General features: G+C 44.0%; 1 protein-coding gene across 10 annotated transcripts in view; it reads left to right on the forward strand.

Moving 5' to 3' along the window:
* The window catches only part of kalrna (kalirin RhoGEF kinase a), a 980827-nt gene that overhangs the window by 782856 nt on the left and 172391 nt on the right, over nucleotides 1–25580 (forward strand). For 9 of the 10 annotated variants that reach the window (XM_068035333.1, XM_068035338.1, XM_068035339.1 and 6 more), the window contains exons 35-36: nucleotides 12332–12615; nucleotides 13361–13513. In XM_068035333.1, coding sequence (XP_067891434.1) covers nucleotides 12332–12615; nucleotides 13361–13513 — 437 coding nt within the window. Of the gene's footprint in view, nucleotides 1–12331; nucleotides 12616–13360; nucleotides 13514–23377; nucleotides 23822–25580 lie in introns of those variants that run through there. The other variant, XM_068035342.1, reaches the window with a different exon arrangement.

Genomic DNA, 25580 nt, shown 5'->3' on the forward strand with positions numbered 1-25580 from the left:
CCTATCCTTACCTGAAAATTGCATTAGGATCCCATGTATGTCCCATTTTGACTGATGTGTCTGCCCGAAACAGGTGGGCATACTGACCGCTCATTTGCAGTAGCAACTGAAAATGGCGGTGGGGGTTTCAGAAGCAGGAAATACAGTAAGTGTCATGATTTTCAGAATGTTACTGTCCATTCCTGCCTGGTGGGGGCACTCAAAATTGAATCCAGGAATTTTTACGAGCAGTCAGAATACTTTTTAATGTTTACCTCAAGAGCTGTAAATGAGGCTGACTTTTAAACCTCCAAACTCCTTAGTGCAATAACTAAACTACTGAGCAAATGGTTCAACATATTGTTGCACCAGAATGACCTGTTTTATAATTTGTGAAGTGTTGACCTCTCTCCGTAACCCTCTCGGAAAAACCTATTTTCTGTATTTTATATTACAAAACCACTATTACTTGAAGCATCTCTGCAAGATGCTGGTGTTCTGGAATCTAACCACTTACATTGTAGGGCAAAATCCAGAGCATCTGCAGAAAAACATCTGTCTTTGTGCCTGAGAAGTCACAATCACAGCTTGAAGTATTTTGGCTGCGGCCCTTTGCTGATATCTCATTGTCAGCTTGTATCGATAGCCTGAGCATGCGACCACCAGTGGAAAGACAAGTTGCTGGCCTAGAAGTATGATTGTGCATACACATTTTTCAGGTGCAAAACGGACACCTGAAAATCCAATATGGCAGGCGGGGTTCGTACACCCATTACGTGCCAGGATTGTGCTGCTCACCTTCATGATAAATGCAGGAAAAGAAATTTCCAGAGCCTGCACCTGAAACAGGACTTTGACCCTTTGCATATGCAAACAGGGAGCCACCTTTTCAAGATTATGCTCCCTGTACTCAGCCGGCACTGGGCCAGTTATGTTCAGGGAAATATGGTTGACATGTGGCCTAACTGACAGCTATTTAAAGGATTATTGGAGACGCCATCAAAAATTACCTGAATGTGGAGCTGAGAGGAGCAGGAACACTTTCTCTGGGTCTGCTGCAGTGCCAAAGACCATTGCTAGCTCCCAGCTTGCCACCTTCCTGATTGCTTCCTCCACTTTTCTAAATTGTCCTACCCTCCCCACCAATCTTACGATGTACTTCAGGACCACTACCAGCCACGCAGCAGCCCAAAATTCAAATCAGCTTCACCGATCTCGTGTGCATGAGGCCCAAGGCCCAATATTGGGTGTGCCTCAGGCTTACCTACTCCAGCACAAGGTTTGTTCCCTGCACCCAGCTTAAGCTCACAGGTTGGCATGAATCAATTTCTACACCACTTTGTTACTTTTAGCCAGGGAGCACAAACACTTCCTGAAGTTCTACTCTTTCTTACCTTGGCCACTAACTTTACCTCACTTGCCTTACAATGCTGCCGCTAGTCTTAAATCTGCGTCCACTGTTGGGACTGTATTAGAAATGTAGCCTAAGATATTATTCCTAATTTATTGTAGGGAAATCTGTTAGAACAGTAACGTACATTTCAAAAGCACATCATTGGCTGCAATGTCCCATTTTGGGACATCCTGACGATGTGAAAGATGTTGTAAGAATACAAGTTCTTTCTTTCTTAAAGTGTCCTATCATTAATTCAACTTTGTTAACTCGTGTGCTGTTTTTCCTCTGAAGTGTTATATTTGACACTACAAAAGCTTCCAAAAGCATGAATCAGTAATCTTTATACAGCATGATGCACATGAGCAATTTGTGATGTGAGTTTTTGCACTGGGCTATTTGGCTCACAATTGCAGTGATCAGATTTTTGGCTGTTGGTCTGCAATTGTTCAGTTCGCAGCTAAAAGTTGTCTTCCCACCAGAGTAGTTTCAAATGTTACAGATGCAGCAAGAGTTTGTGTTAAAATTTTGAACTCTTCCCCAAACCAACTGAGAGAATCATATTATTGTGACAGCAGATAAACTTTGAACAGTTAAAATGCTTTTAATAAGGTTATTACCAGATACACAGTAGTATTGAATTTGCATTACTGGAAAATGCAGTTTACATTCTGGTATTAAAATGACAATGTCCCTTTCAGAAATTTTTGTTAGATTCATTAAATACCTACAGTACTTTTGCAAGCTGCCTTTGTGCGAAGCAGGTTGGCCATGTTAAAGAACTGCTGAGTAGAAAAGGGTCACATCTCTTGGATTGATTCATCTGCACACAAGATTTATCCTTTTGGAAGTATACTGATTTTTCCTTTGTGTATAAGTTAAGATTCAAAATTGGATGCTTTATGTTACGACCCGGTGAGAAAGGTGTCTAGGGTTCCTTCTCAGCCTTTTACCTGGTCTTACCCTAACAGGGTTTTATTTCTAAACACTCCTTTTAGCTCCTCCTTGGTGAATCCTTGTTCACCGCTTTTCAATTATAAGGCAAAGAAGCCAGCACAAACAGGTTTTCTTTGGTTTAAAGAAGAAAAGTTGAACATTTATTAAACTTAAACTGAAACTCTAATTCGGTTGACGCCTACAGATACACAACACGCCCACGCTAGCATGCATATGTGATACACACATGCAAATAGAGACAGAAAAGAGCAGAAGAAAAATAAAGTTGAAAAGTTTGAGGCAATATCTGAAGAGTTTTTGTTACCGTTCTTCGAGCTCACTATAGAGTCCTTGATTGTAGATGGATCTTTTCATTAGGACCCAGTATTCTTCTGAAACCTTGTTCGCTATAGGAGACTTTTCTTTGTTGGGGTTCATGTGCCTTCAGTGGATTCAGAGGCTGGTGAGAAAAAGATGGAAGCAGACAGGAGAGGTTGTGGCAAGCCAGCCAGGAGAGGTCTTTTCAGTCCAGGAACAAACAGGCATTCTGAGTTCAAACTGTTTGTACAGTTCAGAAAAAAACAGGTTGCCAAGCAGGCTAGTCATGTGACCAGCTGGTCTGACCACATCTGTTTGTGGATTCTCCTGGTCTTAGCTGACCCTGGAATTACTCTGCTTACACACAATACCTGATGATCAAAGTTCATTTTAGGATGTGGATAAGGGAAGTAACCTCTCTTGTCCCTATTGGTATGCAAATATTCTCCATCCAAGTCTGGCAGCCCTTGTAACAGGCCTTCTCTTCTTCCCAGCAACAATTTGAAATTTAAAGTCCATATGGCAAAATTAATATGCCTCATTTTTGGCAGGTGGGGGCCCAGCATGACATTTACAACAGTGAATGTTCCAGAAAAAACATAATTGCAAATGTGAGCTGAAAGTGTGTTCATCTTTAAAAAAAAAAATGCAGTGTGTAAGATCACTGAATAATCTCTTGGGTCAACAATTGTAATTATTGAAACATTGGGCAGAATTTTGTTCTGCGCTTAGAGATGGGAACGGAGGTGGGGGGGCAAACAAAGTGTTACGGGCCACTATTCCCGGTTTCGCCCAGGCCCCCTAACATTTTGTCTGGGGCGGGAAGCCTGAGGACTGCCTTCCAGCCCCAGGCCAATTGAGGCCCTTAAGTGGCCAATTAATGGACACTGAAGGGCCCCTTCCTCCTTCCCCCTAAATTTTGTTGAAGGTGGAGGGGCCCACCGCCACAGGGAGAGACCGCCAGACAAATAAGAGGAAAGTACTATGGATGCTGAAACTCTGAAATGAGAACAGAAAGTGCCAGAAATACTCAGCAGGTCTGGCAGCATCTGGGTAAAGCCTGGCAGATTCCTAGCAGGGTTAGGAGCAGTCCTTCCTTTGGGGGCAATACAGGGCCCCCCAAGCAGTGATGGCCACCCCTCCTCCAGGAAGACCCCACCCCCACTAACACACCCCCACCACCCCCAACCCCGCCTGCCTGGCCCCGGTGGCCCTGACCCCACTTATCTCTCCTGGGCTCTTCTCCAGTCTTTGAACTGCACGGCCTCCTGCAATACCAGCAGTAGCCACCAGTCTCGCTAGCACTGCTGGCACTGCAGAGCTGGTTGGCTAGCAGCTCTGGAGACAGAAGTTCATCCCGTTAAGGGACAATGTTCCTGATGGCAGGCAGTTCATTGGCTGCCTGCCATGGAATAACAACGGGCGTCTGACGGAGTGCCGCGGCAGGGTCTCTCCCTACATCCCCGCCACCTCCCGGCCCACCACCAGGACCCCTGTCATTGGAATAAAATCTGGCCCATTGAGTGCAGAATATGGAAGAAGCTTGAAGTTTGTTTGAAGATTTATTTTCAATTAATACGTAAAGGTCTTTCCAGTATGATAGCCCCTTCAGCTTTTATTGGCAATGACTTTGGAGAAGGTATGGGATTGCACATAAGCATACGTCTCTCTGCTATCCTTATGGTGGAAGAGGAGGAACGTGCTGCCACAAGGTGCAGGTGAGACGACTATCATAGATGTATTTAATGGAAGGCTAAATAGAGGTAGAAAGGAATAGAAGGATATATTGATGGGGTTCGATGAAGAAGGGTGAAGAAGGCTCATGTGGGGCATAAACACCGGCATAGACCTGTTGGAAAAAATAACCTGTCTCTGAATTGTAAATACTATATAAAAGAGTAGCACAAGGCATTGAGGAGAATAAGGCAGAAGGCACCAGCCCACTAGGTACTCCTCTCGACCATGTGTCTATCAGCAGCACAAGCCCTTCGAGGATCTCTGAGGAGCTCTGTGTTTAAAGGGTACGATTGCCCAAAGCAACATGGGTTTGATCATTGGAGATCTTCAGCCTTGCTCCACTGCCAGAACAGCTCTGCCAGTCATTATGAAAGTGACCACTGCTCTGAAATTTTTCAGCACCGGATCTTTTCAAGGTGCCACATCAGCCAAAGAGTGGTCATGACAACCATTTCACAGGTGATAGATTTGCCCTTCAACAGAACTACAGAGCTCATCCACTTTGGCATGAGAGGAAGGCAGCAGAGGGAGAGGTCCAAGGATGAATTTCCCCATGGTTCAGGATGTCAAACGTGTAGCACGAAAGTGGCAGAAGAATAGCTGCTATCATTCCGAAACTGAAAGGAATTCCAGTCACTAAATGTTCTGAAGGTCTGTAATGTCTTGGGCAGGATTTTCAAAGCCCGCTGTGTGTGGGTACGGAGGCAAGTGTGATTTGAATACTGTGTTCTCAGAGGTCGGCACTGGGACCTGCTGCCTCTGGAATGCAACACTTTTTTTTTTTAAAGAGACACCAGCAGCGAGGGAATGGGTCAGATGCAAGCCTCCAGGCTCATTTCTTTGACCAGGAGTCCTTCCCCCGACCAGCAAACCCTTTCACCCACTCTCCACCTCGGCCCTTCCCTCTCACCTGTTACCCACTCTTGATCTTTTCATTGAGACCTGTCGGCGTGACATCAGCCGTCTCAATTTCTCTGCTCCCCTCACTCACTCTAAGCTGTCTCCCTCTGAACTTGCTGCACTCTGTCCTGTCAGGTCTAACCCCAACATTGTGATTAAACCTGCTGACAAGGGTGGTGCTGTTGTTGTCTGGCGCACTACCTTGCAGAGGCTGAGCGTCAACTCTCAGACACTGTTTCCCACCTCCCCCTGGACCCCACCACCGAACATCATGCCACTGTCTCCAGGACAGTTACTGACCTTGTCTGCTCTGGAGATGTTCCCTCCACAGCTTCCAAGCTCACAGTCCCACAACCCTGGACAGCCTGCTTCTACCAAAATCCACAAACAGGACTGTCCCGGCAGACCCATTGTTTCAACCTGTTCCTGCCCCACTGAACTTATTTATTCCTATCTTGACTATCTTTTCTCCCCTGGTCCAGTCTCATCCCAACTGCATCCATGACTCTTCAGACACCCTACATCATTTTGACAATTTCCAGTTTCCTGGCCCAAACTGCCTTCTCTTCACTATCGATGACCAATCTCTCTACCCCTCCATCTCCCACCAGGATGGTCTGAGGGCTCTCTGCTTCTTCCTTGAACAGAGGCCCAACAAGTCCCCATCCACCACCACCCTCCTCCACCTGGCTGAACTTGTTCTTACATTGAACAACTTCTCCTTCAACTCCACTCACATCCTTCAAATAAAAGGTGTTGTTATGGGTCCTAGTTATGCCTATCTTTTTGTGGGATATGTCGAACATTCCTTGTTCCAGTCCTACACGGGCCCCCTCCCTCACCTCTTTTTCCGATATGTTGATGACTGATTGTATCAGTGCCGCTTCCTGCTCTCACCCCAAACTGGAAAACTTCATCAACTTTGCTTCCAATTTCTACACATCTCTCACCTTTACATGATCTATCTCTGATACTTCCCTTCCCTTCCTCATCTTTTCTGTCCCCATCAGCCCACCGACTCCCATGGCTACCTTGACTACACTTCCTCACACCCTGTTTCCTGTAAGGACTCCATCCCATTCTGCCAGTTTCTCCGTCTGTGGCGCATCTCTTCTGATGGTGCAACCTTCCACAACAGCGCTTCTGACATGTCTTCCTTTTTCCTCAACCGAGGAATCCCCCTCACTGTGGTTGACGGGGCCCTCAACCGTGTCTGACCTATTTCCCACACTTCTGCCCTCAACCCTTCTCCTCCCTCCCAGAACTGCAACAGGGTTTCCCTTGTCCTCACTTTCCACCTCACCAGCCTCCACATCCAAAGGATCATCCTCCGCCATTTCCGCCACCTCCAGCACGATTCCACCACTAAACACATCTTCCCCTCCCCTGTCAGCATTCCAAAGGGATCATTCCCTCCGCAACACAGTCCACTCCTCCATCACCCCGATACCTCTCCCCTTCCCATGCAATCGCAGGAGGTGTAATACCTGCCCTTTTGCCTCCTCTCTCCTCACCACCCAAGGCCTGAAACATTCCTTCCAGGTAAAGCAGCGATTTACTTGTACTTCCTTCAATTTAGTATACTGTATTCACTGCTCACAATGCGGTTGTCTCTACATTAGGGAGACCAAATGCTGATCAGGTGACTGCTTTGCAGAACACCTCCGCTTAGTCCGAAAACATGACTTTGAGCTTCCGGTGGCTTGCCATTTCAACACACCCCCCTGCTCTCGTTCCCACATTTCGGTCCATGGCCTGCTGCAGTGTTCCTATGAACATCAACACAAGCTCGAGGAACAGCAACTGACCTTTCGATTAGGCTCTCTACAGCCTTGCGGACTCTACGTTGAGTTCAATAATTTCAGAGCATGACTGGCCTTTTTTATATTTTTCTATTTTTTTATGATTTTATTTTATTTTGTTTTTTAACCATGTGTCTGTTTTTCATGTAGACAGAGCTGCTCAATATTCTGCCATTAACACTCTCTCTGGACTAATGCTTTGTCTTTCACTATAAGCATTAACACACTTTTTGCCTTTGTCTCATGACAGCTTTGTGATTTAATCTCTCCTGCCCTCTGCCCTATCACACACCTTCCCTTTTGTTCTCTTCCCCATCAACTCCCCGCTCCCCTCACTTGCTTAAAACCTAATTCTTTTCTAATCTTTGCCAGTTCTGATGAAAGGTCACTGACCTGTAACATTAACTCTGCTTCTCTCTCAATAGATTCTGCCTGACCTCCTGAGTATTTCCAGAACTTTCTGTTTTCACCTCCAGTTAAGTGCCTGTTGAGCTCATTAAAGATCTCATTAACAGGCTTGTCAGTATCAGTTCGCAATTCTTGAAGGCTGGAAATGAGGAAGACGCCATGGGGGGAATATGACAGGGTTCTGAAGAGGTGAACAGTATGGAGGGCCATGAGGTCTATGGGAGGGGCGGATTAAAATAAAGCAAAGGCAGCAAATAAAGCTCAGCTGCTTCAGATGAGCCTCAGCTATTCCTGCAGCTGGAAGAGTTGAATTTCTCAATGGTAAGTGGTAGGAAACTGGAGAGGTACGTGAGCCAGCTGGCATCACATGGGCAGCTATTGTTGGCAGGGAAGGCCTGGTGAATGCACAAAGCCCAGCTGAGGGGGTTCAGATGGGAACAGTCTATGTTGACATTGGGCAGAGCAGCCAGAATGAGCTGCAACAGGTACAACCTCCTGGACAGCAGGAGGCCAGAGGAGCACAGCGTAGGGAGGAAGGCACTACCCAAAACATCGGGTGTACAGCGCAAGAGTCAGCTACCTGCAAATGACAGAGCGCCAGTGCCGTTGAAAGCTGCACCTGTCCAGGCAGATGGTCTCGGTCCTGTGTGCTCTGATCCACAAAGACCTGAGGCCTCACGGCCCTCATGGCAATTCTTTACCTGCAGCCATCAGGGTGTCCGTCGCCCTGAACTTCTTTGCAACCAGGCTGTTCTAGGGATCAGCTGTGGACCTAGGTGGCATCTCAAAGTCAGCATCTCATTAGGCCATCAGGCAGGTCAAGGATGCCATTTTCAGGAGGGCAGGCGACTACACCCACTTTGAAACAGATGGGTCTGCGCTGGCATTGGGTTCAGCCTCCATCGCTATATTCTCCCAGGTGGAGGGCATCATCGCTTACACACAGTTGGCCATCAAGGCATCCAGTGACCAGTCAGTGAGATCCGTCAACAGGAAGGGCTTCTACTCGCTCAATGTCTAAGTGGTCTGCAACCACAAGAGCTTCCTCTATGTCTGCACTTGGTTTTCTGGCAGCTTCCATGACTCCTTCGTCCTCTACCAGTCCAGTAGCCTCGGTAATTCACTCCATCCCCCAAAGTGCATGACTGGCTTCAAGGGGACAAGGGAAATCTCTTGAAGAAATGGCTGCTGACCCCTCTGTAGGAGCCCCAGACAGAGGCACAGAGGCAATACAACAATGCCACCTGCTCAGCAGGTCAACTATTGAGCAAGCCATTGCGTTTCTGAAGATGCGATTCCAGTGCCTGGATCAGTTGGGTGGCACCTGCCAATATCCTCTTGCAAAGGCAGATGATCTCAGTCCTGTGTGCTCTGATCCACAATGACCTGTGGCCTCATGGCCCCCTTGGCAATCCCTTACCTGCAGCCTCAGATTTTACCCCGCCTCCTCATGCCCTCTGGTGGTGGAGAGGTGGGGGGGGGGCGGTAAATTCCGGCCAATATATTAGTTTACTTTTTTTGGCATTGGGTCTGTTTCAGATGTAAAACTGGCTTAATTTGTTCAGTATCCTAGCAACATGATGTGTAAAACTGTAATGCCTCATGATACAATTTCAGTCTGTTCAAGTATACTTAGTCGTCTGTTCCATTCCCCCACAACATACCAGTTTTTACTTTAAATTTGTGTCTTCCCTGATCTGCTGACCACAGACGTTTGATTTGAGGGTGGGGGGGCCACAGAAAGAACTCATCAACACTTAATAATTTTGGGGTTTTAAAAAAGTACAAAGAAACTGTTCAAAGGTTGAGAAACATTCATGTTTCAAATATCCTATTGGAATGTCACTAATGAAGTGCAGAAGCGCAACCAATCAGACCAAAAAAAGGGAGATGAAAGACATGGAAACACAAGGAAGACATTAAGTAGGAATTTATACAGAAATCTATTTGACCCCAGTCATGTACATGTCTCTAACACTACATTCTGGTGCATCAGTTGTGTGTATCTCGCTGAAGCATTACTTTAGCAGTGGCTGTCCATAGAACAGCTCCCCACTCTTTTAAATCAGGCACTCATGTTAACCCCTAAAATCATAACATTGAATAATTATCTCGGTAATTACTTTATTCAGTCTCCCTAGTAACAGGTTTAGTTACTCAACCAGCCATAACCACTGTAAAATTGCTTGGACGTTATTCCATGTTTCATTTTTAAAGCTTTCACCAGAATGTTGAAAAATTTGCTTATGGTGCATTTTGAAATAGTACTGTAATCTTGTTTATTATACAGATTGATTCGCTGATGTTGGTTCTGGATAAAAACAAAAATAAAATATTCTATCCCTGTAGTTGTTTTTTTTTCCCATAAGGATAACTAAGGGGAAGAAAATGTTTCAAGATTTTTAGTCAGCTTAAAATCTACAACTTCATTTTATTTTTTTCAGGAACAACTTTTCAATGAGCATTGAAATAAATATTGTGATTTTTTGACTTCTCTAAATGATTTGGGATAAGTCTTAGTATATTTCAGTCTTTGTGTCCATATTATTGAAGTCACGTTTCAAACCTTAAATGTGTAGGTTAAATATTAAATGTGCCCATAGCATGAAAAATTAAGTGTCATGTTTTTCTGATTGGTTCAAATAAAGAACATTATTATTTCACCTGAGATATAAATCAGAAAAGTTCCCAAAGAAAAGCTACTACCTCAAATGTTACAATTTGAATGAAGTATTATTGCTCCTTTTCTGTAAGGTATCCCAGCCACTTTATTTCTGGACCAGTCGTGTGTGTGGCCATAAAAATAATAGAATAAATGCATAAGCATGGAACAATTTGAGCTAAAATTGTTATCTAATGAGTTCTTTGTTAGAACTGTGTCTGAGTTTTTGTTTATCTCCTGTAGATATTGTCTCTGTTAAAGAGAAGCATCATGGGAGTTGTTTTCACCCTGTTGCTCCAGAACTACAATACAAAGGATACACTGTGATACTCAGGGATAGGCACCAACATGTTGCACCACGGACATTTGACAAAGTTATTGACTCAGCTGGGTGCAATTAATCTGTATATAAAGTGTATATCCAACCTATGCCATCAAAACAGTCCAATTTAAAACACATTTCTCCCTATTTAGTGAGATATCTGGCATTGTTTATGCTTCCACAAGTAGTCAGTATCTGCCCACATGCTTGATGAGCGATGCAGAGAATTTGGATAGATGTGATCTTGATCTCTGTCTCTCTGTCGCTCTCCCTGTCTCCTCTCTGTGTCAATCCCCTCCCCTCTGTGTTCCCTTCTCTCTGCCCCCTCTGTGTCCCTCTCTCTCTCTCTCCCCCTCTCCCTCCTGTGCCCCTCTGTCTCCCGCTCTGCACACAACCCTCTCCCCCCTCTATCCCCCTCCTTCTCCCCATCCCTCTATCCCTCCCCTCCACCCCCACCACGCACCAGGAGCGGAAACTCCTTGCTGCTCGGCGCTGCCCCCGCGCTCTGAGAGAAACCAGGGCATTTAGCGAGCTGAGAAAGTGGACTATCTGCCTAAAAAAAAAACAGCTTTCTCTGGCTCAAAGAAGTCTTGTCTTTCTGGTTCTATCATTTGTTCCTGTGCGCTATCCGATCAAGTTCCGACATGGGCAAGGAGCACTTGATTCACAGCTCCAGTCTTCCCAGTGACTCCCACCTCCCCCGTGCTCCAATTCGGCAGAGGTCCACGTACAGGAATCCCAATCGCGCTTTTGATTGGCAGGCCGGATACAAAACTTTGGCAGGCTGTAGGAACTAACCTGATGCCCCGATCCTTTGTAATTACTTTCACAAGTTTAAAGGCTTGGAGCAAGACATTTAAAATTACCACGGACCTCAAAAATTTTACCACGGAGACTGGTATCCGCGTACGGACACGTTGCTGGCCCCTGGTGATAGTCTTTGTAACATGACAATCTGACAGAAAACTGTCGGTATTATGGTGCCTAACTGTTGTCTTCTGCTTTCTGACATTAGCTCCCATGTCTGCTGTACAAGGAGCTTATGGGTTGCTGATAATCAGTCACATAAACTGTGATCCTTCATTCCATCATGCCTTGCAGTATGGCTTGCTGGGCAGTAAAACTGTCTTTCCTAAATCTGTAACCAATATTTTTCACCAATTTTGTATAGTTATCACCTGCTTTAGCCTTCTGAATGTTTGCTTAGCTGTTTAAATACCTCTTGATTTATGGGAGCTGTTATCAATCCAGGGAAGTTTGGTGCCGCCCAACAGCGGCCAGTGAAACTCTGCCATGAGCTGGCAATTTAGAAGGAATCACTTAGGACTAGTAGGTTATACGTATTAAATATAAATTTCAAACTACATATTATAGAAAAACTTGGCCTACCATTATTCACCATGCAACACTGATTTCACTTTGAAAAATTGCATGAAACCTAACCGTTTTGATTCAAATTCTACCCTCCTTTTTGGTTCCTGACCACCCTCCCCACTCCCTGCCCCATTGTACCATTCTTCTGGTTTAAGGGTGGGTAAACTGGACCTTCTTCAGCAAGGAATAAGAGTGCAGTGGGGTGTCTCCCGAAATTACTATACCATTATTTTTCCCTTTCCAATGGGAAGGTGCTTGGCCCTTGTAATTGCATCCCATGGCTAAGACCAGTAATTTGTGATGTGGTGAGTTAGAGACCTGATTGCCAGTTTATTATCTCCTCATGTATGCATATGTCAGTTTAGGTTTCATAAAAAAATTAGACAATACAACCAATAATTTCATTAGGATCTTTAGATAGTGGAGTACATAGAACAAGATCACATTTATGAACTTTGATCTAACCTTGCTAAAAGAACTTTTTGTCTTTCTATTTGTAGATGCTTATTCACCGAATGACAATGGAGCTAAGTCTGAATCTGTTTCAAGCCTTCAGCCTCAGCCTTCGTTAAATTCCATGCAGAATTCCCCGGGACCCAAACGCTCAGGAAACACGCTGAAGAAATGGCTGACTAGCCCTGTCCGTAGACTCAGCAGTGGCAAGGCTGATAATAGGAAGATTGTCAAGCAGAAAAGAGGCAGGAATGGCAAGACAAGCATAGATCCAGCTTCACCCAAAGCAGGGGAGAATGAAAATGCACCTCAGGAGGACAGTGCAGATGAGGTGTTTTTTTTTTGTACAGCTCTGAATGTTTGTTTTTTTTGAGGGGGGATATAATCATCTTTAATGGGTCCAGCCCCAAAATAAGAACAAGATATGGTGAGCCAAGTCTATATTAAAACTGTCACACAGATGATGAACTCCATGTTAGTTCAGTTGCTTAGTACACTGCCCAATGTGGAACTGAGCAATAGAAACCAAGAATTCCCCATGTTCAATTCTTGCTCTGTTTCTGAGTTCATTGATCTTCACAGGAATGGTGGTAGGGTTCTACATTTGGTCTTAGTTGGACTAGGGAGGGGATAAATTGATCAGGGTCTCAGATCCCAATGGCTATCAAGTAAAGCTTGCTGGTATGTGTCATAGGGGGTGGACAAGAAGGACAGCTTTTGGGCTCATTTGCCATGTCCCCTGACATTCACTGTCCAAGTTCCCACATGAAGAATGGCAATTTGGCTGAGTTACTGGAGGGCTCCTGGGGCCTGTAGAACTTTACTCAGAGCATGAGCAAATGTACATATCGTTGGCAGTATAACAGCAAAAAAAGGAGGAAAAATATTGTATACCTCCCAAGAAATGTAGTAAAGCAACTTAGTTGTGTTTACATTGACAAGAAACTGTTAAAAGAACTATCATATAAGTTTATTCAGCGCTTTTATATATCGCTCGTTGCGTGACTTCAAATCAACAATTGTCTTTGGAATCTATGAAATATATGTTTGATCTTTCATGGAATTTCTCTTAACAGAAGGGAAGGAAAGATGAACCTCCCAGTGGCACTTTATCCAAGTCTTCATCTGGAATGCAGAGTGGAGGGGAAGATGAGCCAGATGACGAGTCCCATACTCCACTTCCTCCCCCAATGAAAATCATCGACAATGATCCATCACCGGAGGATTGCGTATGTAACTCAACCGTCTAATATCAGCGCATTCATGAATCAGTTTGTCTTGGAGAATGTATCTACAGCATGAAAAATAAAAAGGCACTTTGACACTTGCTCATTTTTACTCACAACTGTGGTGATTTGACTTCCCACATTGTGAAAGGTCAAATGAGCAAACTGCCATTCTTTGCAACATGCACAAAATTGCTCTTTTTGTACTTGGTAACTAACTGTTTTCATTTCACCCCTCCTAAAATGGTGTATTTTGCTTCTATAAAATGGCTCCCCTAATAACACATAATTAACCCAACACCTTATGCACAGGATTAGTAAATTAGGGTGTTGGCCATCTTGATTATTTAACCACAAAAGTATTGTGAAGAAATCAGCTTAACTGTTGCACTACGTAGCAAAATGAAATTGTTTGACGAGGCAGTCACACAAAAGATCAATGGCATGAAATTGCTCTTGGGCAGTAGCTTAGAAACAGGCAATAGTAAATTGAAAGCGGCAGTTACAAACCATCAGTGTTCCCTCTAAGGCATGCGCAGGTGCACAGCAACCCAGAAGGTACCACACAGGCCGCTCATAAATTGTCCCAATGGATTGGAAGGTAGCAAATGTAACACCGCTATTTGAGAACGGAGAGAGAAAGCAGAGAGCTACAGGTCAGTGAGCCTGACCTCAGTTGTTGGGGAAAATGCTGGAATATATTATTAAGGAGGTGTTAAAAAGACACTTAAATCATAATATGATGAGGCAGAGCCAACATGGTTTTCTGAAAGGGAAATCATGTCTGACAGAGTTTTTGAGGATGTAACTAATAGGGTAGATAAAGGGGAATCAGTGGATGGAGTATATTTGGATTTCCAAAAGGCATTTGACAGGGTCCCACATATAAGGTTATTACACAAGATAAGGGGTCACAGGGTTGGGGGTAATATGTTATCATCGATAGAGGATTGGTTAAAGGACAGAAAACGGAGAGTAGAAATAAATGGGACATTTTCAATATTATATAAAAACAAGAAATGCTGGAACCACTCAGCAGGTCTGGCAGCATCTGTGGAAAGAGAAGCAGAATTAACGCTTCGGAACTGACAAATATTAAAAATGTCACAGGTTATAAGCAAGTGAGGTGGGAGTGGGGCAAGAGATAACAAAGGAGAAGGTGCAGATTGGACAAGGCCACATAGCTGACCAAAAGGTCATGGAGCAAATGGGACATTTTCAAGTTGGCAGGCTGTAACTAGTGGGTGCTGCAAGGATCAGTGCTGGGGCCTCAGCTTTGTACAATCTATATTAATGACTTAAGATGAAGGAACTGAAAGTAATCTATCCAAGCTTCCCGATGATACAAAGCTAGATGCGACAGTAAACTATGAGGAGGACACAGAGGCGGCAAAGGGATATAGACAGGTTACGTGAGTGGGCAAGAATGTGGTAGATGGAGGATAATGTGGGGAGCTGTGAGGTTATTCATTTTGGTAGGAAGAATAGAAAAGCAGAATATTTTTTAAATGTCGAGATATTTTTAAAGATTGGTAGCCTCTTACAAGAAACACAAAGTTAACATGCAGGTACAGCAAGCAATTAGGAAGGTAAATAGCATGTTGGCCTTTATTGCAAGGGGACTGGAGTATGCGAATAAGGAGGTCATGTTACAGTTGTATAGGGGTTTGGTGAGACCATACCTGGAATACTGTGCACAGTTTTATTCTCCTTATCTAAGGAGGATATGCATGCATTGGAGGTGGTATAGCGAAGGTTCACTAGATTGGTTCCTGGGATGAGAGGGTTGTCCTATGATGAGAGGTTTAGTAAATTGGGCCTATACTGTCTGGAGTTTAGAAGTATGAGAGGTGATCTCAGTGAAACATGCAAGATTCGGAGAAAGCTTGACAGGGTAGACACTGAGAGGCTGTTTCTCCTGGCAGGGGAATCTAGAACTCGGGGACATAGTTTCAGTATAAGGGGTTGATCATTTAAAACTCAGATGAGGAGGGTTTTTTTCACTCAGAAGATTGTAAATCTTCGAAATTCTCTACCCCAGAGCATTGTGGATGCTGCATTGTTGAATATATTCAAGGCTGAGCTATACAGATTTTTGAACCCTTGGGTAATCAAGGGATCCAGGAATCGGATGGAAAATTGGAATTGAGGTCAAAGATTAGTCATGATCTTATTGAATGGCAGAGCAGGCGCAAGCTGCATTATGGCCTACTCCTGCTCCTATTTCTTATGTTCTTGTGGCCCATTTCAGATAACATTCATGCATGGCTGCACAAAAAACTTTATAGGTACTGCACATTGAAATGAATAAGCCGTGCACAACAAAAAAAATTAGAGGGAACAATGCACACCACTGGATTTTCTTGGCCAATGGACTGCCTATTCATTGCTGCCCAAACCAATTTCACACCCATGCATTGATATAACACTTGAATGTAAACTAATTATCTTCTAGTTCATGCTTGGCGATGAAGTAGGTACCATATAACCTGACATACGGGGCTGGATTTAATGGGCCCTCCGGAGGCGGGGTTGGAGGGGTGGGGCCCACAGATTTGTGACAGACGGCAGGGGGACAGAGGGCCCATTGCCTTCCTGTCACACCACAATTTAAGTCGGGGACAGGATAGGCCAAAGACTGCCCTCCCGACCAGAGGCCAATTGAGGCCCTTAAGACGCCTGTTATCAGCCAATTGAGGACCTCTTCCCGCCACCGCTGGCATTAAGCCTCTGCCATGCAGGGAGGTCACCCAGTGAAGTGAGGCAATCTCCCTGTGAGCTTGGGGGTGTGCCCTCCTCTGTAGCCCCAGTGGAAACCAACCAACCTCCCTGAACCCCTCCTCTCCCTGTACTCAATGCCCACTATCCCTCCCCCAGCACTGGGGCCTGCCAGCCTGGCCCCAGCGACCTCGCCTCACTTACCTGGAGTCCGGCTCTCCAGCGCTGGGCGGTGGCTCTGCCGATACTATTGAGCTGCCGGTCCTCTGATTGAGGGGGGAGGGGGTGCGGTGGGGCTCCGAATGGCTGAGGTGGGGTTCCCACTGCCTTTTTCGGCCTGGTCGTGGGAGCCTGCTAGCTCCAATAGATCCTGCTCGCTATTACAGAACTTCACTCAAACAATTCTGTCTTCCACCCTTTTTCAAGCTGAGCACCCACAATTGGCCAAAAAATCACAGATTTGTAAAAATAACTCTGCATGCAACTAGTTCAACCTATAGTTATATTTCTGCATCTCAATCATCACAACAGTGATGAATATTTTATTACTAGTGATCTTGGAGAGAAACGTGGGGATTCACATACATAAATCTTGGCAGGAGAAATTGATAAAGCTGTTTTTTTAAAAAAAGCTTACAAGATCCCTGGCTTTATAAATAGAGGCATTAACAGATTGAATAGTAACTTTCAAAAGAGATCTACAGTTAAAAGGAAATATTTGTGAATTTAGGAATGAGCAGGGGAGTGAGACTAACTGGTAGCTCCTTCAGGGAGCCGGCACAGGTACAATGGGCCAAATGGCAGCCTCCTGTGTTGTATGGTTCTATAGTTCAAATTTTGTTTGGGCGCAGAACAATGTTTAACTAGATGACTGAAAACTAAATACTTGCACCTCCTAGTGGTCAGCTGGAGGAGCATTGAAACACATTTTGGTAGCAAGGATGAAATTATTTTGAAGTTAATTCTGCATCTGTGGTGTGATTATAGCCTTCTATTGGATTTTTCCTACTAAGGTCTGAAAAGTGTTATTGCTATTTTGGAAGACTCAAAGGGATCTGTCACAATTGTTGATATTTATCAGTATGTGGAGGGTATGGTGGACACTAATTTTAGCCTGGACACATTGTTCCAGAACCTTGCAGAGAAGGCGTGAAGGGCATTATGGTCTTTCATTAGCTCCAGTGCGGGTTAAATTTGTAGTTTGTGGATTATGCACAAACAACCTGTGAGGCAGGGAGGAAGTTGTCGAGCGAGGTAGCCGTGGTTTACTAAAGAAGTTGAAGCGCTTGTCAAGAGGAAGAAGAAGGCTTATGTTAGGATGAGACGTGAAGGCTCAGTTAGGGCGCTTGAGAGTTACAAGCTAGTCAGGAAGGATCTAAAGGGAGAGCTAAGACGAGCAAGGAGAGGACACGAGAAGTCATTGGCGGATAGGATCAGGGAAAACCCTAAGGCTTTCGATAGGTATATCAGGAATAAAAGAATGACTAGAGTTAGATTAGGGCCAATCAAGGATAGTAGTGGGAAGTTGTGTGTGGAATCAGAGGAGGTAGGGGAAGTGTTAAATGAATATTTTGCGTCAGTATTTACAGTAGAGAAAGAAAATGTTGTCGAGGAGAATACTGAGATTCAGGCTACTAGGCTAGATGGGATTGAGGTTCACAAGGAGGAGGTGTTATCAATTTTGGAAAGTGTGAAAATAGATAAGTCCCCTGGGCCAGATGGGATTTATCCTAGGATTCTCTGGGAAGCTAGGGAGGAGATTGCAGAGCCTTTGTCCTTGATCTTTTATGTCGTCATTGTCGACAGGAATAGTGCCGGAAGACTGGAGGATAGCAAATGTTGTCCCCTTGTTCAAGAAGGGGAGTAGAGACAGCCCTGGTAATTATAGACCTGTGAGCCTTACTTCGGTTGTGGGTAAAATGTTGGAAAAGGTTATAAGAGACAGGATTTATAATCATCTTGAAAAGAATAAGTTCATTAGCGATCGTCAGCACGGTTTTGTGACGGGTAGGTCGTGCCTCACAAACCTTATTGAGTTTTTCGAGAAGGTGACCAAACAGGTGGATGAGGGTAAAGCAGTGGATGTGGTGCACATGGATTTCAGTAAGGTGTTTGATAAGGTTCCCCATGGTAGGCTATTGCAGAAAATCCGGAAGTATGGGGTTGAAGGTGATTTAGAGCTTTGGATCAGAAATTGGCTAGCTGAAAGAAGACAGAGGGTGATGGTTGATGGCAAATGTTCATCCTGGAGTTTAGTTACTAGTGGTGTACCGCAAGGATCTGTTTTGGGGCCACTGCTGTTTGTCATTTTTATAAATGACCTGGGAGAGGGTGTAGAAGGGTGGGTTAGTAAATTTGCGGATGACACTAAGGTCGGTGGAGTTGTGGATAGTGCCGAAGGATGTTGTAGGGTACAGAGGGACATAGATAGGCTGCAGAGCTGGGCTGAGAGATGGCAAATGGAGTTTAATGCGGAAAAGTGCGAGGTGATTCACTTTGGAAGGAGTAACAGGAATGCAGAGTACTGGGCTAATGGGAAGATTCTTGGTAGTGTAGATGAACAGAGAGATCTTGGTGTCCAGGTGCATAAATCCCTGAAGGTTGCTACCCAGGTTAATAGGGCTGTTAAGAAGGCATATGGTGTGTTAGCTTTTATTAGTAGGGGGATCGAGTTTCGGAGCCACGAGGTCATGCTGCAGCTGTACAAAACTCTGGTGAGACCGCACCTGGAGTATTGCGTGCAGTTCTGGTCACCGCATTATAGGAAGGATGTGGAAGCTATGGAAAGGGTGCAGAGGAGATTTACTAGGATGTTGCCTGGTATGGAGGGAAGGTCTTACGAGGAAAGGCTGAGGGACTTGAGGTTGTTTTCGTTGGAGAGAAGGAGGAGGAGAGGTGACTTAATAGAGACATATAAGATAATCAGAGGGTTAGATAGGGTGGATAGTGAGAGTCTTTTTCCTCGGATGGTGATGGCAAACACGAGGGGACATAGCTTTAAGTTGAGGGGTGATAGATATAGGACAGATGTCAGAGGTAGTTTCTTTACTCAGAGTAGTAGGGGCGTGGAACACCCTGCCTGCAACAGTAGTAGACTCGCCAACTTTAAGGGCATCTAAGTGGTCATTGGATAGACATATGGATGAAAATGGAATAGTGTAGGTCAGATGGTTTCACAGGTCGGCGCAACATCGAGGGCCGAAGGGCCTGTACTGCGCTGTAATGTTCTAATTCTAAAAAAACCTTTCATGCTTCAGAACACTTAGGCAAGCAATTAAAGGGTTTTCTCAGGCCTATTGCTAGGCCCAGGACTAAGTTGTGAGGTGGATTTAGAGCAAAAGGGAGATATGAGAGGACTTTAGCCTATACTGATCTGCCACTGAATATCCTGGAGGGGCCGACAGCCTCAACGGGTTCATCTCTTTGCCAAAGTACTTCACTTACAATCTGAATTAAGCAGTTGGTGACAAATAAGCTGGATATGAGGTATTAGATTTGGATATCTGGAATGGCCAAGTCATTGGTGAAGCATGAGCTATCCTATGTAGGTTTTACATTACTCCAGAAGCAAGATGTCCCTCATATAGTAGATAAAGGAAATCATAAAGTCATTATGGCACAGAAGCAGGCCATTCAGCCCATCGGCTCCATGCTGGCTCTTGGTGAAACACTCCAGTCAGTCTCATTCCCCACTCTATCCCTGTAGCCCTGCAAGTTTATTTCGCTCGTGCCCATCCAATTTCCTTCTGAAATCATTGATTGTCTCCACTTCCAGCCTCATAGGCAGCGAGTTCCAGGTCATTACCACCCGCTGCGTAAAGAGTTCTTCCTCACATCCCGCTTCCGCATTTCTTGCCCAAAACCTTCAATCTGTGCCCACTAGTCCTTGTATCATCAGCTAATGGGAGCAGTTTTTCTTTGTCAATCTTATCTAAACGTGTCAAGATCTCCCCTAAACCTCCTTTGCTTCAATGAGAACAACTCCAGCTTCTGCAACCTAATCTCGTCGCTGAATTCCCTCAAACCTGGCACCATTCTGGTAAATCTCCTGCTCCTTCTCAAGGACCTTCTCATCCTTCCTAAAGTATGATGACCAGAACTGGGACGATATACTCTAGTTGTGGCCTAACCAGAGCTTCATAAAGGTTCAACATAACTTTCCTACTTTTATGCTCACTACTTCTATTTATGAAGCCCAAGATCTCATATGCTTTGGTAACTACTCTCTCAGTATCTCCTGCCGCCTTCAAAGATCTATGCACGGAAACCCCCAGGTCCCTGTGTCCCTGCACACTCTGTAGGATTGTGCCATTAAGTTTATATTGCCTCTCCCCATTCCTTCTGCCAAAATGTATCACCTCACACTTTGTATTAAATTCCATCTGCCGCTTGTCTGCCCATTCTGCTAGCCTATCCATGACCTGTTGCAGTCAATTGGTATCATCCTCACTTTGCCAAGTTTGATATCAGTAAATTTTGAAATTTTACTCTGTATTCCTACATCCAAGCCATTTATATATACCAAAAAAAGCAGTGGTCCTCGCACTGACCCTTGGGGAACACTGCAGTCCACTATCCTCCAGTCTGAAAAACAACCATTTACCACATCTCACTGTTTCCTGTCATTAAGCCAATATTTCATCTAAGCTGACACTGACCATCCTATTCCATGAGCCTCAGCTGTGTTAACCAGCCTTTTATGTGGTACTTTGTCAAACGTTTTCTTAAAATCTATCTAGACACCATCCATTTCATTCCCTTCATTAACCTTCTCTGTTACTTCATCAAAAAATTCAATTAGATTAGTCAAACACGATCTGTCTTTTGCAAATTCGTATTGACTCTCCTTAGTTAACTCCAATCTCTCCAAGAGTCTGTTAATTTTTTCCCTGATTATTGTTTCTAAAACCTGACCCACCACAGTAATTACTACGAATGTCTTTACACCGTTTCTTGAATAAGCCTGTCACATTTGCCACTCCCCAATCCTCTGGCACCTCCCCTGGGAAGATCGGAAGATTATGGCAAGCCCTTCCTCTATGTCCACCCCCAGTTCCTTTCGCAACCCGGGATTCAAGCCATCCGGACCAGGCGACTTATCCACTCCAAGCCTAGACATCCTTTCCAGTACATCCTGCATATCAGTTTTCAACATCATCCATTACCCCTACCATCTCCACTTCTACCAATATTTTGTCCCCATCCTCTTCCTTAGTAACCACCAACATAAAGTACTCATTTAACATTCTATCCTTGCCCTGCGCCTCTAAGCGTATATCATCCTCTTTGTCCCTAATAGGCCTCACCCCGTCTCTTACGACGCACTTACTTTAAAATTTTCTACTGGCATGTAAATAGTATCTTTTATGTTAACTGCCATTCTATTCTCATATACTGTCTTCACCAGTCTTATTTTTCTCTTCACTTCCCCTCTCAACTTGTGGTGTTTGGCCTGGTTCTTGCTTGAAGAGTTCACCTGACAGGCATCATGCACCCTCTTTCTGTTTCGTCATATTCTCTATCGCCCTCGTAATCAAAGGCGCCCTGGCTTTGGTTCCCCTGCTTTTCCTTCTTGTTAGAATGTACCTAGCCTGTAGCTGAAACTTCTCTTTTCCTTAAAGATCACCCATTGTTCCATTACAGCTTTTTCTGTCAAACTTTAGTTCCAATTTAACCTTGCTAAATCTCATTGAAGTTAGTCCTCTTCGAATTTAGAGGTTCTTTAGATTGTTCCATGCTCTTCTCCATCTAAACCGTATGACACAATGATCACTCTTACCCAAGTGTTCTCCCACAGACATTTGGTCCACTTGGCCCATCTCATTCCCAGCACCAGAAACCCTGAGCTTGAGTTCAAGCAGCTGGACACACTTCCTACATGCGTGGTCTCCTAAGACACATGAAGTTTTCTTAAATTTGCACATGGCGCAGGAATTGCAAGCAACAGATCCCAGTTGTCCATCATTGATGTAAAAGAAAATCTATTCCCTCTTTTAGAATCTAGTTGCTACCTTGTTTAAACTATTCATTTTAGTTAATGCCTCTAGACCTCAGCTCTCAGGTCTTGCTGCCTCACGCTCCCTCTCTCGGATCACTCCTTGTTTTTTGTTAAATACCAGAACTGTGGCTCTTCACTCACTGTGCAAAATTTCCTCACTCACCAAATTCCCCGAGTTTAGTACTCTGTAAAAGCAGTGCTCCCTAGAACTGGACTCCTTGCTACTTGCTCTAGTTACGTCTTAGTCTAAGAATGAAGATGACGGTTGCTGGAACGCATTATCTGAAGGCTAATTCTGAGAATACAGGCTTGTATGTCCAGAGTTCCAGATTGCGATTAGTGGAATTAGACTGTGATACTTAACATGCAGGTAGCTCTGCATAGTATCTTCACTAAGTTCAGACTTCCTTCTGAGGTATGCCTGTTACTTCTCGCATACCCTGCTAAACTCTCCACTGAACCAATATTGATATTCTGGCTGGGTGGAGATGGAAGAATTAGGGATGTGGCAGGCCGTGAATTTACCGATTGTGGTGGTGTATAATTTTACTATTGCTGATAGTCCACAACACTTCATTGCTGCCTGTATTGGGCAGCTGGCTCTATTATTTGTGTAACCTGTTTTGTATGATGGTGGTAACACAATACACAATTGATGGTGTCCTGACTATGAAGGTGAGACTTACAAAGTCTGTGCAGTGATCACTCCTGCCAATGCAATGGGGGACAGTCATGTCTCTTAACAGGTAGATTCATAAGGACGAGGTCAAGCAGCTATTTCCTTACGTTGGTTGCCTTACAACATGACACATGCCCCTCTGGCATTTATACACTTCAGGCCTTGGGCATCTTGGTCAGTCAGGCTCCTTTTTTTGAAGCTTTTTTTTTCCCTCATTGCCCGGCTCCGTTCCTAACTTTATCATGTACATCCAATCCTGTCATTGACTCAGCCATCGCGTGCCTCTTGACTTTAGCCAGGCCTTGGCCTGCCTTCCAGCTTTTGAACCCAGCCTTAATCTGGTTTGTTTATAAAGGGAAAACAGTTTTTTAAAAAATGTTTAATTGACAAAAGTAATTTAGTTTTATTAAAAGAATTAAATGACTTAAATTGTAAGCAGTGAAGGTGACATTTTTTTCTCCTTTTTTCTCAGTTGAACAGTTAGGATAGTACAGTTGATGGCAGAAGAGTGACTGTTCTGGAGTTGAGAAAGAAATAGACTGGAAGACAAATAGAAGACAGAATAGGCAACAGAAATTGTTACTGAGCTAAAGAGAAGCAGAATTACATTTAAATGAAAAGTGATCAACTATTTTTTCCTGTACGTATGCAACTCTATGGGAGGTCAACTAGTTGTACACGGTGTTGCTGCATTACTTTGCGGAATATCACTTTTTTTCAAAGCATTAATCATATTTCGTTTAATGAACAATCTGCCCTGTTTATAACAATTTCATAATGTTTTCCTATTATATTTCCAGTAATTTACTGCAGAAGACAATTTGATTGATAAAAGAATATAATTGTGACATTTTACTGTAACAAAGCTTGTCTGTAAATGTCATTGGTACCGCGCCGAGCTGCTAATGTAAGTGTTACAAGTGAATCATTGACAAACAAGGAAGCCGACAAACTACTTTCTAGCACAGCAATAAACCCATAATCCATTTTCAAATTGTACTTTTTTTTATTCGTTCATGAGATGTGAGCATCGCTGGCAAGGCCAGCATTTATTGCCCATCCCTAATTGCCCTTGAGAAGGTGAGCTGTCTTCTTAAACTGCTGCAGCCTATGTGCCGTAGGTACTTGCACGGTGGTGAGAGGGAGGGAGTTCCAGGATTTTGACCCAGTGACGTAGAGTATTAGTTGAACTGCTCTGGCATTGATTATAGAGAATTTTTTTTAAATTACTATATTTTATGGCCTGGAGTTTCTACTCACTTGCGCTCGCTTTTTCAATGCAATTCTTTCGCTATCAGCATAACTGGTGCAAAAGATTGCAAAATTGTAAGCACAAATTGTATTCAGTGCAAATCAAATTTCTGCAATCTTTTTGCACTTGTTTAAAAACATCATACTAGAAGAAGGTCACGACTCCAGGATGAATTAATCGCCATTGAGAGTTTCTGTTAATCGTGCTCATTTTCCAGGCCTTCAAAGAGGCTCCAAAAATTATGCTGTAACCTTTGGGCACAAGAACACGAAAAGGTACGTTTTGAAAGGTTTGAATGATTTTTTTAAAGTTTACTAAGGAACTGATTACCCCAATTCAACTAGAAAGCAATTTTGTATATTTTAAAGTTATTTTCAGTCGTTTAAAATCAGGTTGCTCACAGGAGGTGGATTGACACTGATCAAAAATTCTTTTTTTGTGATAAACCCATTTTGAGCTGTAATCAATTTTGACCTAGTTACCAGTTTTAAATATATCAAGTAATTTTTTTTCAAAGTTACCTTTTAAAACACTGCCCGATTGTCCTGTTTCATGGTAGATTTTGCGTTCAGCAATATGAAAATGTGTGTGAGCAGAAATTTGGGGGTGTTGAAAACACCTTTCTAAACGAGTGCAGTTTGCGCCAGAATCGCCACTTGGCCCCAAGTGACACTCTACTTCTATGTATTTTACCATGCATGTTTGTGCATCTGCTATTTGGCAGCTCATCTGTCGGTACAGCATACAGTCTACATTTATAATAGATGGTAAGGAATTGTTGAGGCTTACCCTGCTAATTGGTGATCCTTTTGGAAGGGTTTCATTTTGTAGCTAAAAATGTAGCTAAAAATGGCAGCATTCCTTGATACAGTCACTTTGTTTCTATGATCGATGTGCAGTTGTTGCCATGAACTGCTGCCAAATCAGAATTTTTTTTTATTTGTTTCATGGGATGTGAGTGTCGTTGGCTAGGCCAGCATTTGTTGCCCATCCCTAATTTCCCTTGAGAAGGTGTTGGGGAGCTCCCTTGAACTGCTGCAGTCCATCTGGTGTGGGTACACCCACAGTGCTGTTCGGGAGGGAGTTCCATGTTTTTGACCCAACGATAGTGAAGGAATCGCAATGTAGTTCCAAATCAGGATGATGTGTGGCTTGGAGGGGAATTTGCAGATGGTGGTGTTCCCATGTGTCTACTGCCCTTGTACTTCTACGTGGAAGAGGTTGTGGGTTTGGAAGGTGCTGTCGAAGAAGCCATGGTGAGTTGCTGCAGTGCATCTTGTAGATGGTACACACTGCTGCCACTGTGCATCGGTAGTGGAGGGAGTGAATGTTTGTGAATTGGGTTGCCAATCAAGCAGGCTGCTTTGCCCTGGATCATGTTGAGTTTCTTGAGTGTTGTTGGAACTGCACCCATCCAGGCAAG

The sequence above is a fragment of the Heterodontus francisci genome, chromosome 7 (genome assembly GCF_036365525.1).
Source record: "Heterodontus francisci isolate sHetFra1 chromosome 7, sHetFra1.hap1, whole genome shotgun sequence".
Lineage (NCBI taxonomy): Eukaryota > Metazoa > Chordata > Chondrichthyes > Heterodontiformes > Heterodontidae > Heterodontus > Heterodontus francisci.